We start from the raw sequence: 16,596 nt of genomic DNA on the forward strand, positions 1-16,596 counted from the left end.
TCAGCAACTTTGAGATGAGATATCTCTGTAAGTATTTGCATGAAAGAAACAAATCTTGGCCATCTTATACAACTTTTAGAGCTCTTTAAAGTAAAATATTAAGAAAGGATTTCTGAGCAATTTTCATATAGATAATTTGAAGCAAAGTTGGGCAAAAAAATAGCTGTTTAAAAAAAAAAAAAAAAAATGCGAATTTAGTCTTTTATATCTCCAAAAGTAATTGTGGGATGTACATGAAACTTTGCACACCATAACTCACCAACACAAGGTCTTAGAATATAAAATTTCATTCTCCTATTGCTTTCCATTATTTCACAAATCTAGGGTGAAGTTGATGATTTTTCAAATAGTGCTAAAAATGGGTATTTTTAGTCAAATTTTTCAAAAAAGTTTTCTCCAAACTCTTCTAAACTATGGTCATTAGAAAGAGCATATTCTAAACTATCTAGAAAAGTGGATTTGGCTTTGCAATGCAAGCATATAAGGCCCTAAAAAGGAGCATCATCAAAGAGGCACACTGGAAGTTTGAACACATTTTTCTGGCACTCAAATTATACCTGAAATCTTTTATTTTGCCTTATACATGTTTATTAATGTCTGGGATAAGTGAAATTAGAAGTCCTGATGAATAGGACCTAGCTTAAGTCCGAATAGCAAAAGAATAAAAATAGAAACAAAGTTATTTCTTAATTGTCACCCCCTCCCCTCCTCTCTCTCTCTCTCTCTCTCTCTCTCTCTCTCTCTCTCTCACACACACACACACACACACACACACACACACACACACACACACACACAATTATTATTAAGAATGAATGTAAATGGTAAAATTTATTTGCAATAATCATCTAATTATTAGTTGCCTGTTTAATGAACAACACCAGCTTACTGGTGGAAAAGAAGTGTATAAATGAGTTGCTATGGTCCATGGTGGCTTAACCACTTCTAGTTTCATTTCACCTGAGAAAACCAGCATTCCCATTGCCATAGGGGCCATGCCCGATAGCTTAGCAACAACAGCCACAGGTGGGTTTCTTTACCACAGGATTCCAAGCCTGATAAGGGTTTCTTTACACAGGTTCCCAAGCCTGATAGTAAAATTATTTAAGTGCCCTGTGTAAAATTAGAAGGCACTCTTGGGTTCCTTAGATTAATTCCTCTAACCTATTTCAATTTTTGATATGCTACATTAATTTTCTGATGAATATCAAGAGGAATGGTGTATTGCCAGCCAGACGAATTTACTGATGGAGCTGGAATAACTGCAATAATGTGGTGTTCTGGAACCCAGCACTTGTCACTTCTTGGTGGCCAATAAAATGAATTTGCTGCCATGTGGGTGCATAAAGTTTATTAATGCATCCATTTGCTCTGTGGAGGTCTCACAGATATTCCCAATCCACCACCCGTTTTCATAGATGCATGCAACATATTGTCCTGGTTGGAGAGCAGACATTAATATGCCTCCTTCATTAATGTGACCCATTTTAGCTAGAAAAGATGTTCATCATTTGAAACTCTGCTGACCTGAATTGCTGTTTCATCAATAGGTAAAAAGTGATGATTTTCTCTAGTGCCTGCTACAGTTTGTCCAAGTTTAAACCTCTCTTCCTGTGACACAATATTTTTTTTCAATTTCATCTTTACTGACGAAAACAAATTTAATTCCATTAATGTTTTCAGAGCAGAAGTGAAACAGATCTAGGGGAGTAAGAATTTGTCCTTTAAGTGGCTGTTGCAAGCTTGCTCTTGCTGCTGACCGCTTTGTTGTACCTCCAATCCCATCACAAGGTGATTTCCCGTGACCAGTAGCTAAAAAATTCCATTCGGCTGTCATTCCAAAATCACTCTTATGATAGCACAAATGTAGGAAATTCTTGAAATTTTTATATTGAGCACTGGAGCCATCACTGAAATAATAAATGTGGGATATCTGCGCGAACCGTGCTTTTATATATTTGATGAGCTCCTTGACAAAAACGTGAACTGTAATAGTGTCATGCCGCAAACAATCACTGATAATGCAAAAATTTAAAGATTCTACTTTCTCATTTTGACAAAAGTAGATAACAAATGGATGAATTGTTGCTTGACTATTGTCCCAGTGGAAGCCTTGCACAGCATCCTGAATGATAAAAGAATAATTTTCTGCAAAATCCATTAGGACAACAAGCTCTTCGTATTTCAGATGACATTTAAGGCCTTTAAGATGCAAGCTTTGATGCTTGGCAATGTAATGATGGCATGACAGACTCCATATTTTATTTTTTACATCTCCAATAAATTCATCCACTACCATTTGCTTCGTGTCCAGTGGGGCCCGATCCGTATGTATCCATTGCTTAAACACAATAACTTCCTGTGGCTCATGATCTAGGAAATAGCTGACAATTTCAGATGCTATGGCTTCGGGCCCAGGACACCTTTCACAGCGATGTAACATGCACTGTTTAGAGTTCAAACTGCAAACTGCCTTGCTGAGAATCTCCTTATAACTTTCACGTATACCAGCTCCGCTAAGCATAAGCTTAACATTTTGGTGAATTGCACAGACGTGAACTGCATGGATTCCAGCTGATCCTACTGTTACACACCATTTGGGTCTAAGTTAACAAAACTTTGAGAACCCTATTTCTGGACCATTTATATTCTTATAGATAACATACATTTCCCGTAAACTGCAAAGTAACAATCTTTTCTCCAGGTATGTCTTTCTGTCTAACTGAAATACTATCTTTTTTTCCAGGGCACACCCTACTATACTCATCATCTTCAAAAAAATTTCGCACTCTACTAGCAACTTCTGCTGGTAATTTCCTGCTTTGCCTATTTTCGGGAAGTGCCAGAATGCCCTTCTCTGCCTTAAGCTTCTTCACCATTCTTTTGGACACGACGAACTGAGCTGCTGTTTGTCTGACTGTCCAATGTACAGATGCCAAGGTTAAAATTTGCATCTGTTCTTTATGAATTGCATTCTGCATCTTGGCTTTCAGTTCAGTCAGCAAATGTGCATAGTCGGCACAGTTTCCACATTCCTTAATTTCACTAGCATCTTCAATTTGTCGATTTACTCCCATTGCATTTACAATTCTGCTTTTAATCACATTTTGAGCCTTTTGAATTTTCTTCTTCACATATTGGGGCTTATCTCTGTAGCTTACTGTTCTCTTCAGTGGTGAAATACCGATAGACAATAAGCTACTATTTAATTCTTCTTTTGGTTTAAAGTCCTCATCAGAATGTGACGGTGAGGCTGATAAAGCTTCGTCCAAGTGTTTATTTAAGGTAGTCATGCAAGCCGGACAAATTTTCTGACCTGGCTTTATGTTATTAACAAACTGCTTCTTCAACTTATCAGAAGCCTTATTAGCTGTTTCAGTATCAAGAGTGCGAATTCCTGCCTTAACATTATGATTCACTTTCCCAAAGGGATTGAAGCATTTTTTTTGTAACCTCTCATATTGTGTCAATAACAAGGATTCATGGTGTAGGCAAACTTGAGAGATATTGTCCAGCTTTGCTTCAGAACGTCGGACCAACAACTCTTTTTCCTCATAACTAAAATCCGCAAACCATTTTAAAGCAGCTTTTTTGGCAAAGAAAGTGACATGACACTTTGTTCCACCATCTCCTTAACCAATTGAGCAGGAAGGTATGCTGTTCCCTTCTGCATCCATCTCTAATCAGTAACTAAATAATGTATTTGGCCTCTAAGTGCAAATTATAATCTGCTTAAATTTCAGACAAACTGCTACTGAATGAAATTATACGAATGTATAACACCAATGAAAAAATCTAATACGAGATATATGCTATAAAAGACACAATCAAAACAATTTTTTGTAAATTTGATTACAAACTTTGATGGTCTTACGAATCACTTAACAAGCCACACTCAGTCAAGAGAACCCACTAACTATGCTCCAAACACACCACTGAAATACTGATTGTTCAAACAAGGCTCACACTTTTTTGAAAAATTTGACTAAAAATATCCATTTTTAGCACTTTTTGAAAAATCGTCAACTTCACCCTAGATTTGTGAAATAATGGAAAGCGATAGGAGAATGAAATTTTATATTCTAAGACCTTGTGTTGGTGAGTTACGGTGTGCAAAGTTTCATGTACATCCCACAATTACTTTTGGAGATATAAAAAACTAAAGTTCGCATTTTTTTTAAATAGCTATTTTTTCGCCCAACTTTGCTTCAAATTATCTATATGAAAATTGCTCAGAAATCGTTTTTTTAATATTTTACTTACAGAGTTCTAAAAGTTGTATAAGATGGCCAAGATTTGTTTCTTTCATGCAAATACTTACAGAGATATCTCATCTCAAGTTGCTGAAAATTCAAGGACACACTATAGAAAGCTGTGCTATGGTCTTAAACAAGTGACTATCTCGGAAAGTACTGAATTTCTGAAACTGAAACTTTACCAGTGTTGTTCATTGAGAACATGTGTGAATGTTCATACAAAATTTCATCAAAATCCATGATGGTCATGTGGGAACATTTCTCGATATTAGACCACTTGGCACGGAATGGCCCAGTTCCCTTTGTTTCCGCAGCAGTTTTTTAACTCGGCTGTTGTACCACAGTGGGTCTTTTCCATCTCTTACGATCTTGCTTGGCGCATACTCATCTAACGCATATTGTACGATGGTTTTGAACTTTGGCCACTGATCCTCAAAACTATCTGTACTTGAGACAAAACTTTTGTGTTGAGCCGTCAGGTATTCTGAAATCTGCTTCTTGTCACTTTTGCTAAACAGAAAAATCTTCCTACCGTTTTTAATATTTCTACTTATGGCTGAAATCATCGATGCAGTAACCGCTTTATGATCGCCGATTCCTCATTCTGCGTTAACTGTTTCAAATAGTTCGGGTCTGTTTGTCACCAGAAGGCCTAATATGTTATCACCATGAGTTGGTTCTCTGTTTAACTGCTCAAGGTAGTTTTCAGATAAAGCACTTAAAAAAATGTCAGTGGATTCTTTGTCCCTGCCACCCGTTATGAACATTTGAGTCTCCCAGTCTATATCTGGCAAATTAAAATCTCCACCCAGAACTATAACATGGTGGGGAAATCTACTCGAAATATTTTCCAAATTATTATTTCCAGCCACAACAGCTGCTGAGCCAGGGGGCCTATAGAGACATCCAATTACCATGTCTGAGCCTGCTTTAACCGTGACCTTCACCCAAATTATTTCACAGTTCTGATATCCGTCAATTTCCTTCGATACTATTGCACTTCTTATCGCTATAAACACGCCTCCTCCTTCACTGTCCAGCCTGTCTCTGCGGTATACATTCCAATCCGAGTTTAGAATTTCATTACTGTTTACATCTGGTTTCAGCCAACTTTCTGTCCCTAGTACTGTGTGGGCATTGTGGCCGTTTATTAATGAGAGCAGTTCTCGGACCTTTCTATAGACGCTCCTGCAGTTTACTATTAGCACATCAATGTTATTCCCTGTCGCATTTTGCCTACTCCTACATTGCCGCGTCTCAGGAGGCGTCTTGTCAGGCCTAGTGAGGGAATTCTCTAACCTAAAAAACCCACATGTGCACATCACACGTACTCCGCTACCCTTGTAGCCACTTCCTGCGTGTAGTGCACGCCTGACCTATTCAGGAGGACCCTACATTTCTCCACCTGATATAATGAGAACTGTGGATGAAGGGCAACAGGCAGATTCCACATTTCTAGATTTCTGGAAAGCATTTGACACAGTCCCCCACTGCAGGCAGTTAATGAAAGTACGAGCATATAGAATAAGCTCACAGCTATGTGAACGTCTCAAAGACTTCTTAAATAACAGAACTCAGTGTGCTGTCCTCGGCGGTGAGTGTTCATCAGAGACAAGGGAATTATCAGCAGTGCCCTAGGGAAGTGAGATAGGACTGCTGTTGTTCTCTATATACATAAATGATTTGGCGGATAGGTTGGGCAGCAGTCTGTGGTTGTTTGCTGATGATGCTGTGGCATATGATAAGGTGTTGAAATTGAGTGATTGTAGGATGCTACAAGATGACTTAGACAAAATTTCCAGGTGGTGTGATGAATGGCAGATAGCCCGAAATGTGGAAAACGGTAAGCTAATGCAGATGAATAGGAAGGAAAAACCTGTAATGTTCACATACAGTATAACCAGCATTTACTTTGACACAGTCAAGTCGTTTAAATATATGGGTGTAACGTTGCAAAGTGATAGGAGGTGGACCAAGAATGTGAAAACTGTGGTAGGGATGGGAACTGATCAACTTCAGTTTATTGGGAGAATTTTAGGAAAGAGTGGTTCACCTGCAAAGGAGAGAGCATAAAGGACACTAGTGTGACCTATTCTTGAGTAGGCCTACTGCTCGAGTGTTTGGGATCCACGCCAGGTCGGATTGAAGAAAGACATTGAAGCAATTCAGAGGTGGACTGCTAGATTTGGTACTGGTCGGTTTGAACAACATGTATGTGTTATGGAGATGCTCCAGGAACTCCTAGAGAACCAGCATTTGAAGCCAACTGCCAAACGATTCTGCTGCTACCAACATAGATCACGCCACGAAGGTAAGATACGAGAAATTAGGGCTCATATGGAGGCGTACAGACAGTAATTTTTCCCTCGCTCAATTTGTGAGCAGAACAGGAGAGGAAGAGACAAGTAGTGGTACAGAGTATCCTCCACCATGTATCTTAGGGCGGCTTGCAGAGTATCTATGTATATGTAGATGAATTGGCCACGTATTCCAGGAGTTTGCATCGAGTCCCTGTTAAAATGCTTGTTCTGTAGGCCTACCTGTATCTAGTGCGGTTTCCTTTCTACCAAGTTTCAATACTGGTATAACTGCAATAAAAGTTGTGTAAAATAGTATAAAATGTACATATGTAATTATCATCCAGTGGGCCTCAGATAAATCGATCAACAATACAAATGACAGTTTAATTAAAATAACTATTATTATACCATTGCTTATGTTTTGTTAACGAATCTCTAGAAACAAAATTCTAAGTCTTTAAATCAATTTCTGTTAGTCCACGTCCAATTTCAATTGTAACTATTAAAGACATTTGTGTTGAAATTTCAGATAACTCAGTGTGTTTACACATTCTGTTATTCTTTATTAATTGTAATTTTTGTTTAACCTGTAAATTGGGGTTATGATAACTTTTATTGTATATTACAATTGTCTTATCCCATACCCATCGTATAACCGTAAGTGATACACGGGATGAATGAATGAATCAATCAAATCACGAACTGGGGGGGGGGGGGGGGGGGGGACGCATGGGCAATGGAGGGGGGGGGGGCGGCTTGAGCTAAAATGTCTACACTGCATTTCGATACCAACAACGGAAATAATCACAGGTAGTGAAGCCGAATGAATTACTACGCTATCGGTGTGTAAGGAAATGAACACACATTCTATGCGAAATGGTTCTCACAAATGTGGCATAAGTACAAATGTATAAAACATATTTTCCATTAACGATGTCCCAAACATGTAAATGTAGGCCTTAAAATACACTGCCGTGAACGTAATAATCTTGGGCTACTAGAGCTAAGTGCCATCGAACAGAAAAAAGTTACATATTTTGATCACAAAAGTGCGCTGAATACGTGGCCTTTAGGCAGAAAGTCTCTAAGGAGATCTATGACAATATTGGCACTGAATGACAAAACATTTGCCTTGTAACCGGACTTTACTTACGACTCTCGTTATTTGATAACTATTAAGATATACATCAACTGGTTCATCTAAGAAACTAGTCAGTGGATTACTAACTACGCGAAACTGACTGAATGCAAAGCATTCACGATAGGTACTTAATATCGAAAATAACATATCCGTTGGGAAAACAAGACTGGTGGACATAGCTAGCAATGGTAAATAACAAAACAGACAAGCCATATGGAGGCAGGAATGAGTTCTAGTTTGAGGCAATGACAGAAACTGGCAGCAACAGGTGCGAATATTATTCGTACAACATTTTGGGCTAAGTTAACATGAAACAGGTGTTGAAGCATGAGCTCTGTTTGAAATATGCATTGAGTTGGCTTACTCGATGTCCTTGCAAATTCCTTTAAAAATGCTTTCCATGGTTCTTCGAAATAACTGTGTTTTCACACACTCAGGTCTCTTGTCACCAGTATTTACCATTTTACTTTCATCCATCGCAATACAATTTAAATTCTGCGGAAATAGTGAACAATCATAAAACGCGCGCACTTTATAAAAACATACAATCTACTACTACTCATAGCATCTTTGATTACACAGTTAGGAGCAAAAAGAACGTAGAACTAAGCAAATTCTACTGAAGTGGATTAAAAATTAAGAAAAAACAATGATAATTTATAATAAACTTTAAAAACACATTATTTTGGTGATAACAATTGAAATGTAGAATTGCTTCAGAGATACTAGGCCTCAAACGGGTGGCGTTGCTTGCAAGGCGTGCTTCGTTGATGTCGCCGGCATCGAAGTAAACAGTAAACACTGACGTGATGCAGACATACAGTCATGCGTAGTTGTTAATTAGTGATAAAAAAAGAAGCACAAGTCAGCTGCTTTCCTTTGAATTCATCTTTCAGTTCGGTTATGATGTTTCGAGTGACGCTTTGGCGACGATTAATAGCAAGTCGCGCAACTGATCGTTGCTTACGAGCGCGAGCATTGCAAGAATATCCCAGAATCCTACAAACTCCGCCGATAAATAGTTACATTAAAAACTTAGCATCTCGCAGTTACGTGACTTCTACGTTAATGTAAGTTCGAAAGTCTGTTGTAATATAATTGTTATATAATTTATTTTCCACAATGCATACTGTGCAAATCAAAATATATAAAATGAGATGCAAATCGCTGCAAACAGCATTGCAATTGAGACTTTTTTTTTATTTTCGCCACCAGTTTGGGCAGCTCATTGCGGTAGTAATGCTAGGGTCATATATTTCTGGATGTCCAGAAGTCTTCGAAGGAAGCACTTGAGATACTTTTTCCCAGCATCCAGAAACATATTGTCCCAGTAGGCCTATGCCAAAATCGATTGTTTTTGACAGATGCATATGGGGCCTGAAGATTGCGTAATGAATAGCCGAAACTGTTAGCGAAAATAAAATAACGTTTCAACTGCAAAGCTATTTGACGAATTTCATTGTTAAATATTTGACCACCCGCTGTCCCATGTCCGCAGTGGATCAACAGATATATAGTAAGGTTTCATCCCGATGCATTCGCTCGAGATCGGTTCCTCTGTATCTGTTGCAGTTAGTCTAATTTCGTCTTCGCGCTAATTAGATTCGTTCGCAAATTCGCCACTTAATCCTGGTTCTTGAAACTTTGTAAGAAGGGTTTTGCGGAAATGTTGACACATGTCTTCAAGCGTCTACACACACACACACACACACACAAACACACACACACACACACACACACACACAAACACACACACACACACAAACAAAGTCTACGGCACAGTCATGAGAAGATACTCCTCAACCAGTCTCATGGTCCATGGACACAAACATTGTTCATATTTCCAGAATTCATAGGTCGATTCAACCAAAGTAGGCAATCCCATCCGTCTGCTTTACCTGAAATGTTGTGGCATTACGTCATAGTGTGTGTGTTTTTGAGTCCAGTTGAGTCAGTATAAGGCATTGTTGTATTTGGTGGTGCTCTCTTACTTGTAATGTTTATGTTTGGAAGTTGTTAGTGAGTCATTTGACCTTGTGAGTTGAGTATGTCAGGTTGTTATTGAAACAGTTTATTTTGGGTAGTAACAACAACAGCTTGTCAAGCTTCAGTGATCATGAGTGCCTGATAATATGTCAACAACCATGAAACTACTTATGACCAAAGAAATTAACCGTATCTGTTGGACAGTTATTTTTATATGTACACTGTCTGAAAATGAAATTGAAGCACCAGAAGACATAGTAGGATGTCAATGTAACTTTGAACACACATGTATCTTTGGTGGGTATGTAAATGAGTAGATTTTCCACCAGAGTGCATAGGAGGTATCAAGTGAAATTTGTGACTGGATTGAAGACTTTTTGGTAGGGAGGATGGAGAGTCACTGTCAGATGCACGGGTAACTTCGGGTGTGCCCCAGAGGAGTGTGTTGGGATCTTCACTGTTCATGTTGTATATTAATGACCTTATAGACAATATTAATTCTAAAACCAGGCTTTTTGTGGATGATGCAGTTATCTATAATGAAATAGTATCTGAGAGAAGCTGCATAAATAGCCAGTCGGATCTTGATAAGATTTCAACATGGTGCAGAGATTGGCAACTTGCTCCAAATGTTCATAAATATAAAATTGCTCACTTCACAAAATGAAAAAAAATGTACTTAGTATCATGAGACTGTAATATCAATGTGTCAATTTTGGAATTGGCTAAGTCATACAAATACCTGGGTGTAATGCTCTTTAGGGATTTGAAATGGAATTATCACACAGGTTCAGTCATGGCTAAAGTAGGTGGTAGACATCTGTTTATTGGTAGAATACTGAGGAAGTGCAATCAGTCTACAAAAGACATTGCTTACAAATAACTCATGTGACACATCCTAGAATACTGCTCAAGAGTGTGGGACCCATACCACACAAGGCTAACGGGGGATATTGAATGCAAGCACAAAAGGACAGCACAAATGGTCACAGATTTGTTTAATCCATGGGAGAGAGTTGCAGAGGTACTGAAGGAAATGGCAGACTCTTGAAGACAGACATAAACTATCCCCAGAAAGTCTGTTTACAAAGTTTCAAGAACCAGCTTTAAGTGATTGCTCTAAGGATATACTACAACTCCCTATGTGTCAGTCACACAGGGATCATGGGGATAAGATTAGAATAGCCGGCTGCGGTGGCCGTGCTGTTCTAGGCGCTTCAGTCCGGAACCGCGTGACTGCTACGGTCGCAGGTTCGAATCCTGCCTCGGGCATGGATGTGTGTGATGTGCTTAGGTTAGTTAGGTTTAAGTAGTTCTAAGTTCTAGGGGACTGACGACCTAAGATGTTAAGTCCCATAGTGCTCAGAGCCATTTAAGATTAGAATAATTACTGGATACACACAGGCATTCAAACAATCATTCTTCCCACACTCCATATGTGAGTGGAACAGGAAGAAAGCCTAATAACTGGTGCACTGAGATGTACCATCTGCCATGGACCTCATGGTGGTTTGCAGATTATAGATATAAATGTTGAGTTGTTACCAGGCTTGGTAGGGTATGTAGATGGCGTGAACAACATTGTATGTTTAGTGATCACAGTCAACAACAGAGATATGCCACATACGCGATTGAGGCAGCATTATCAGCATGTGGCAACAGTTTGAAAGGAGCCTCATTGTGTGTCTCCATTTGGCTGGTTGGTTGAATGGTGCATTGTCCAGATTTACATTTGGAGAGAGAGTGTCCCAGTAACTTGACTACATGGGCCTCGTTTTCATGGTCCTGGTCAACCATGTCTTACCACTAAAAAGGAGGATAGCTGTATTGTGCATGTAAGCACATCATAACCCCCCTCATGTCTGGACCTGCCATCCAAGAACAAGTGATGAACTCCCTGCAACATTCTGTATCATTCCACATCATGAACTGCTGATGATTTGTGTCACTTTGTCTTCATCGATGAATCGCTGTTCTACACTACTCTGGATGGCCATCATCGGTGATTGTGATGGTGACTTGGGGTGAGGCTCCATTATTCCAGTGGGCCAGTATTGTGTTGGGAGGCATCGGATATTACTTCAGCCCATGGCTGGTAGTGATTGAGTGAACTCTGATAGTATAATAGTACGTCATGGAAGTTCTACATCCTCATATGTTACCTCTGTCGTGACAATATTATACATCATTGTTCAACTGGACAATGCTCATATTTGTAAATTTGACTTGATTTTCAGCATTACAGAAGTATCCAGTTCCACCCGTCTGCTTCGACCCAGGACACCGGTGTATACAAAATGACAATGATATCACTGCATACACACACCAACAGACACAGACAAAAATAAACATGACAGAATAATATCTCATGCCAAAAATAAAATGAAACTAACTGGATAACTGTGGAAAATTGAAAATTGGGGCGTATGTCATGGGTCAAAGCTGATGGGTGGAGTCGGACACTTCCATTGACTCCGATTTTCTAATAAATGCTATAATATCACATACCCTCCAAATACGTGAAGCTTCATTTTGTTTCCTCTTCCCCTTCTAGGGGCTTCAGTATTTATTTATTTATTTTTTTTTAGTAATTTTTCTCCTCCAGGCTGTGTATTATCAGTGAGCATCCCTTTGCTCAGATCGAGGGATTGGCTACTGGGCAGCACCAGAGGCTGGACCAGGTTTTCTCTTCCTCATAGAACACAGTGTTGTAACTGCAATAGGCATAAGTGACTTGATGTAGTGGAGGCCAAAATTGTAACATAAAATTCCCCTTGGTGTAGAAAGTTGCACTCTAAGCACATCATTCACAGTAAAACATTCATATGCATATTGTTTCAAGGCACAGTTCTTCTCCAGCAATTCAGATTTCTAACTTGGAACCAAATACAAAGGGTCAAGAGATATTTAATATCACCATACATCCCTTCCTTTTTTCACAGTCAATGTCACTTCAATATTGCATGTTAGCTTTTGTCACAGGATCTTTAGCTGGGGTTTGTTTAACAATTTTTCTGGTGTTTTGCCAGCCACTTGTGTTCATTGTTCATGCAATGGAGGGTGAACATTTGACAATACTAGCCATTTATGCTGTTGAGATGGCAGAAAATATGTTAAACAAACATTGGCCAAAGATCTTGAGACAAAAGGCAACAGGCAATACATCGACAAGTTGGCATGAAACCCTGAACAGTAACTTTCCCTCTCTCATGTGTTACTCCCTGTTTGTGCTAATTGCAGTCATTTTTCCTGCATTTGTTTCTTGATATTATTCTTAGAACACGTTTCCACTGACTGGCTGGTGCAAAAGCTTCTCTTGGCATTTCACACCATCATAGTTACATGTAGATAAACAGAAAAGAATAATTTTAGTTGATGGCTCATTCCTATTTCCACTATAGCATCTTATTCATGATGTTCCAAAACGTCCATGTGTAACTCATTCCTATTTGTGACAAAATACACTGAAGGGAAGAGAAAAAGTGGTGATGTGGTGGATAACACATCTGTCTAGTAAGTGGAAGACCATGTCCAAGTCTCAACTTTGGTACAAATGTTAATTTGTTACTTTAGGTTCTATCCTGTCAAAGATGAAATTGAGACTCAGTATGTTTCCAAGAAAGTATATTCCATCAGATCAGTATATCACCTATGCCCAAAATATACACAGGATTCCCCCATTACGTACAAAGCTAGGTTGCCATTCCAATATCAGAGTTTCAGCAACACTGATGATGCAAGAAGGGGAAAATCTAGATGGGCTGAGGCGTGAATTGAAGTTTGTGTTCTGGAGGGCACTGGACAAGGATAGTCAGTGCAGCTATGTCAGCCACAATGCCAGGGTAGTGTAATGATAGCACATCTGCCTAGCAAGCAAGAGACATGGATTCAAGTCCTGACCTTGGCACCAATTTAGTTCATTACTTCAGCTTGTGGCATAATCGGAATAAAAACAGCAGTTTTTCACACAACAGTGCCTTTTTAGTGTGCCTAAGTAATATTTATCACCTTTTTTGTTCACTTGCTAGCTCCCACACTAATAAGTGCAGTATGAGGAAATTCTGTTTTGCCAAAAATTGGAATTTTTGATTTGGCAGTTTATTTGCATCATAGATGGATTCACTTCAAAGACAGTTGACTGCTTGAAGCATTTACAAAGTCGATGTAGTAACAACAATAGAAAAAGTATAGAAATAGTTGCCCATCTAGTAACAGCAAACAAAGCAGTTTGTAGTTTTACCAAAATCTTAAATAAAAGAGCACTTGGTACTAACTCCAAAATCTGCTTGTATCAGTTGGCTATTATACTGGAAACATCATATGGATCTGAAGCATTAATATTTACAAAGAAAGATGAGGAAAAACTGTTAATATTTGAAAGAAACATTCCACGGAAAATTTGTTGACCTGTAGGCCTATATGATGAAAATACTATGGAGTTGAGGATAAGAAAAAATGAAAAATTAAGAGAGCTATACAAACACCGTAATATCATAAAAGTGCCAAAGAAGAGAAGGTTGAAGTGGACAGGCCATATAATGAGAATGATGGGGAATAGAGTACCCCGAAATAGCATTCTGCAGAACAATAGATGGAACAAGAGGAAGGGGAAGACGAGGTGGTGAGATAATGTCTGGGAGGACACAGCTAGGATGAACATCAACACCAAATGGACAAACAGTGCATTTGACAGAAGGAGATGGTCAATAAGGCCCTTGCCACATGTAATGTAAAAGTAATAGTTTCTTTGCATTAACAGCAATTAATAACAAAAGTTCTTGATATGCAAGTCATAACAAACTTAAATCTTAATCATAGCCACTGTCCTCACTATCAAGAGTTAAAAAATAAGGACTCCCACCTGTGACATTTGATTCATCATATATTTATAGTGGCTCTTGAAGCTTTGACAGATGTTGGACAACACAGGTTCCACAGAATGTTTGAAATGTTGAATGGTGACTTATCACGTATGGTATCATATATATAAGACTTTGATACGTTTTTGTACATGCTTGTTTTGTTCCTGTGTAACAGCGTGTACAGCTTTTATTAATGTACAATTAAACACCTACAGAATAAATTGTTGTTGTTGTTGTTGTTGTGGTCTTCAGTCCTGAGACTGGTTTGATGCAGCTCTCCATGCTACTCTATCCTGTGCAAGCTTCTTCATCTCCCAGAATAAATTACAGTTCACAAAAAGCTGAACGAGATGGGTCGACATGAATGAGCAAACTTGATGGTGGAAGAATGAAACCAGAAATTTCGAAGTCCACACAAAGTTGTCACCAACACAGCAATAAATAGTCCTTATAGCAATCTGTAGTCTATTCCAGTTCAGGCAGCCAGGTTCAAATTGTACATATCAAAGATGATGAGTCAGGTCTCCACTTGATGTATGATAAGACTGTGGATATCCGACCACTACCTATGAAGGTGTTGGTGGCAGGACAAGGTGATACTTTCAGGAAGAACTGCCTATCCAGAGTTGCCATCGATATCTTCTGTAGCAGAATTGATGTTGTAATCCAGGTGAAATAAAAGCACCCTTTGTTTGGAAACATTTCAGAAGAGTAAAAAATTCCTGTATTGTTTTTTGAAGGTAATTAAAGTTAATCCCTCTTTTCATCAATATTCCTGTAGCTCCCGCTGAATTGAAATATCCAACACATTTAAGACTGTATATCTTACCTATCTGACAGTGTTAATATTGTCACCGTTATTTGTCTTCATCATGTGTTGTACGATTTCCCATAGCTGACCCATCGTAGAGGAGGAACAGTAAGCTTTCAGCGACATAAATATAAGTTTGTAACAATATTCTGAGAAGGATAGTTGCTACTCACCATATAGCATAGATGCTGAGTCACAGATAAGCACAACAAAAAGATTTTCACACTTAAAGCTTTCGGCCAATGGCCTTTGTCAAAACACACACACACACACACACACACACACACACACACACACACACACCTGCAGTCTCAGGCAACTGAGTGTGGTTTCAGTTGCCTGCCTGAAACTGCAGTTGTGTGTGTGGATTGTGTTTGAGAGAGAGAGAGAGAGGGAGGGAGTGAGTGAGTGTGTGTGTGTGTGTGTGTGTGTGTGTGTGTGTGTGTGTGTATTGGCATTGGCCGAAAGCTTTAAGTGTGAAAATCTTTTTGTTGTGCCTATCTGCGACTCAGCACCTCTGCTATATGGTGAGTAGCAACTTTTGTTCTCAGAATATTGTTACATTCCATCCTGTATTTTCCATTGTTTGATAAATACAAGTTTGTTGCTTCTGAGAATTGAATATTGCAGGATAAACTATCAACGTTTTTATGCCCAAATAAATACTCTTGTGTTTTATCTTACAGCCATACCTCAGTCACACTTTTGTAACACACTTATTTTTATTGAAAAGGATACTGCTCATGAAACTTACTGTAAGATTAACAGTGTGTGCTGGACCAGGACTCAGATCCAAGAACTTTGCTTTTCACAGGTGATAGACAAGGGCCCAGGTTAAGGTCCGTACCGAACAGTTATCATCTGCCAGGATTTTCACATAGTACACGCTCTGCTGCAGAGTGAAAATTCATACTGGATATTGCTAATGTTTTAACTACACAATTCATAGAAGTATTGTTTTTTTTAAATATATGTTTTAAATTTTTTATTTGCTCAATTCTAGAAAAAAAAAGTTAGGATTTTTTCTGTTAGGCCTTGGAAGTTATTCTTTTGTGGACACTCATTCCTCTGCTCAGAAAATGTTGAGCCGAAGTGCTTAAATCTTTAGACAGTTCTTCCTCTGCTGTTTTCGTGCTCTTATGTTTAACTGCTTTTGGTGACTGATTTCATTATCTTGTATTCTTTAGTTTCTGGCCGATGCTGCCCATATATTATTTGTAGATCAGTGAATGATACTGAT

The 16,596-nt window shown here is 38.7% G+C and overlaps 2 protein-coding genes across 4 annotated transcripts in view; one reads left to right on the forward strand and one right to left on the reverse strand.

Annotated features, from left to right (window-relative positions):
- LOC124615673 overlaps positions 1 to 8,261 on the reverse strand; it is a 61,563-nt gene extending 53,302 nt beyond the window's left edge. The window contains exon 1 of the mRNA XM_047143700.1: positions 8,062 to 8,261. Within this exon, the coding sequence (XP_046999656.1) occupies positions 8,062 to 8,174 (113 nt within the window). The 5' untranslated portion in view covers positions 8,175 to 8,261. The remainder of the gene's footprint in view (positions 1 to 8,061) is intronic.
- Positions 8,262 to 8,450: 189 nt separating this feature from the next.
- LOC124615502 (leucine-rich PPR motif-containing protein, mitochondrial-like) overlaps positions 8,451 to 16,596 on the forward strand; it is a 167,575-nt gene continuing 159,429 nt past the window's right edge. For 2 of the 3 annotated variants that reach the window (XM_047143453.1, XM_047143454.1), the window contains exon 1: positions 8,451 to 8,767. In XM_047143453.1, coding sequence (XP_046999409.1) covers positions 8,601 to 8,767 — 167 coding nt within the window. In that variant the 5' untranslated portion in view covers positions 8,451 to 8,600. The remainder of the gene's footprint in view (positions 8,768 to 16,596) is intronic. The other variant, XM_047143455.1, reaches the window with a different exon arrangement.

Source organism: Schistocerca americana, chromosome 5, assembly GCF_021461395.2.
Source record: "Schistocerca americana isolate TAMUIC-IGC-003095 chromosome 5, iqSchAmer2.1, whole genome shotgun sequence".
Classification (NCBI taxonomy): domain Eukaryota; kingdom Metazoa; phylum Arthropoda; class Insecta; order Orthoptera; family Acrididae; genus Schistocerca; species Schistocerca americana.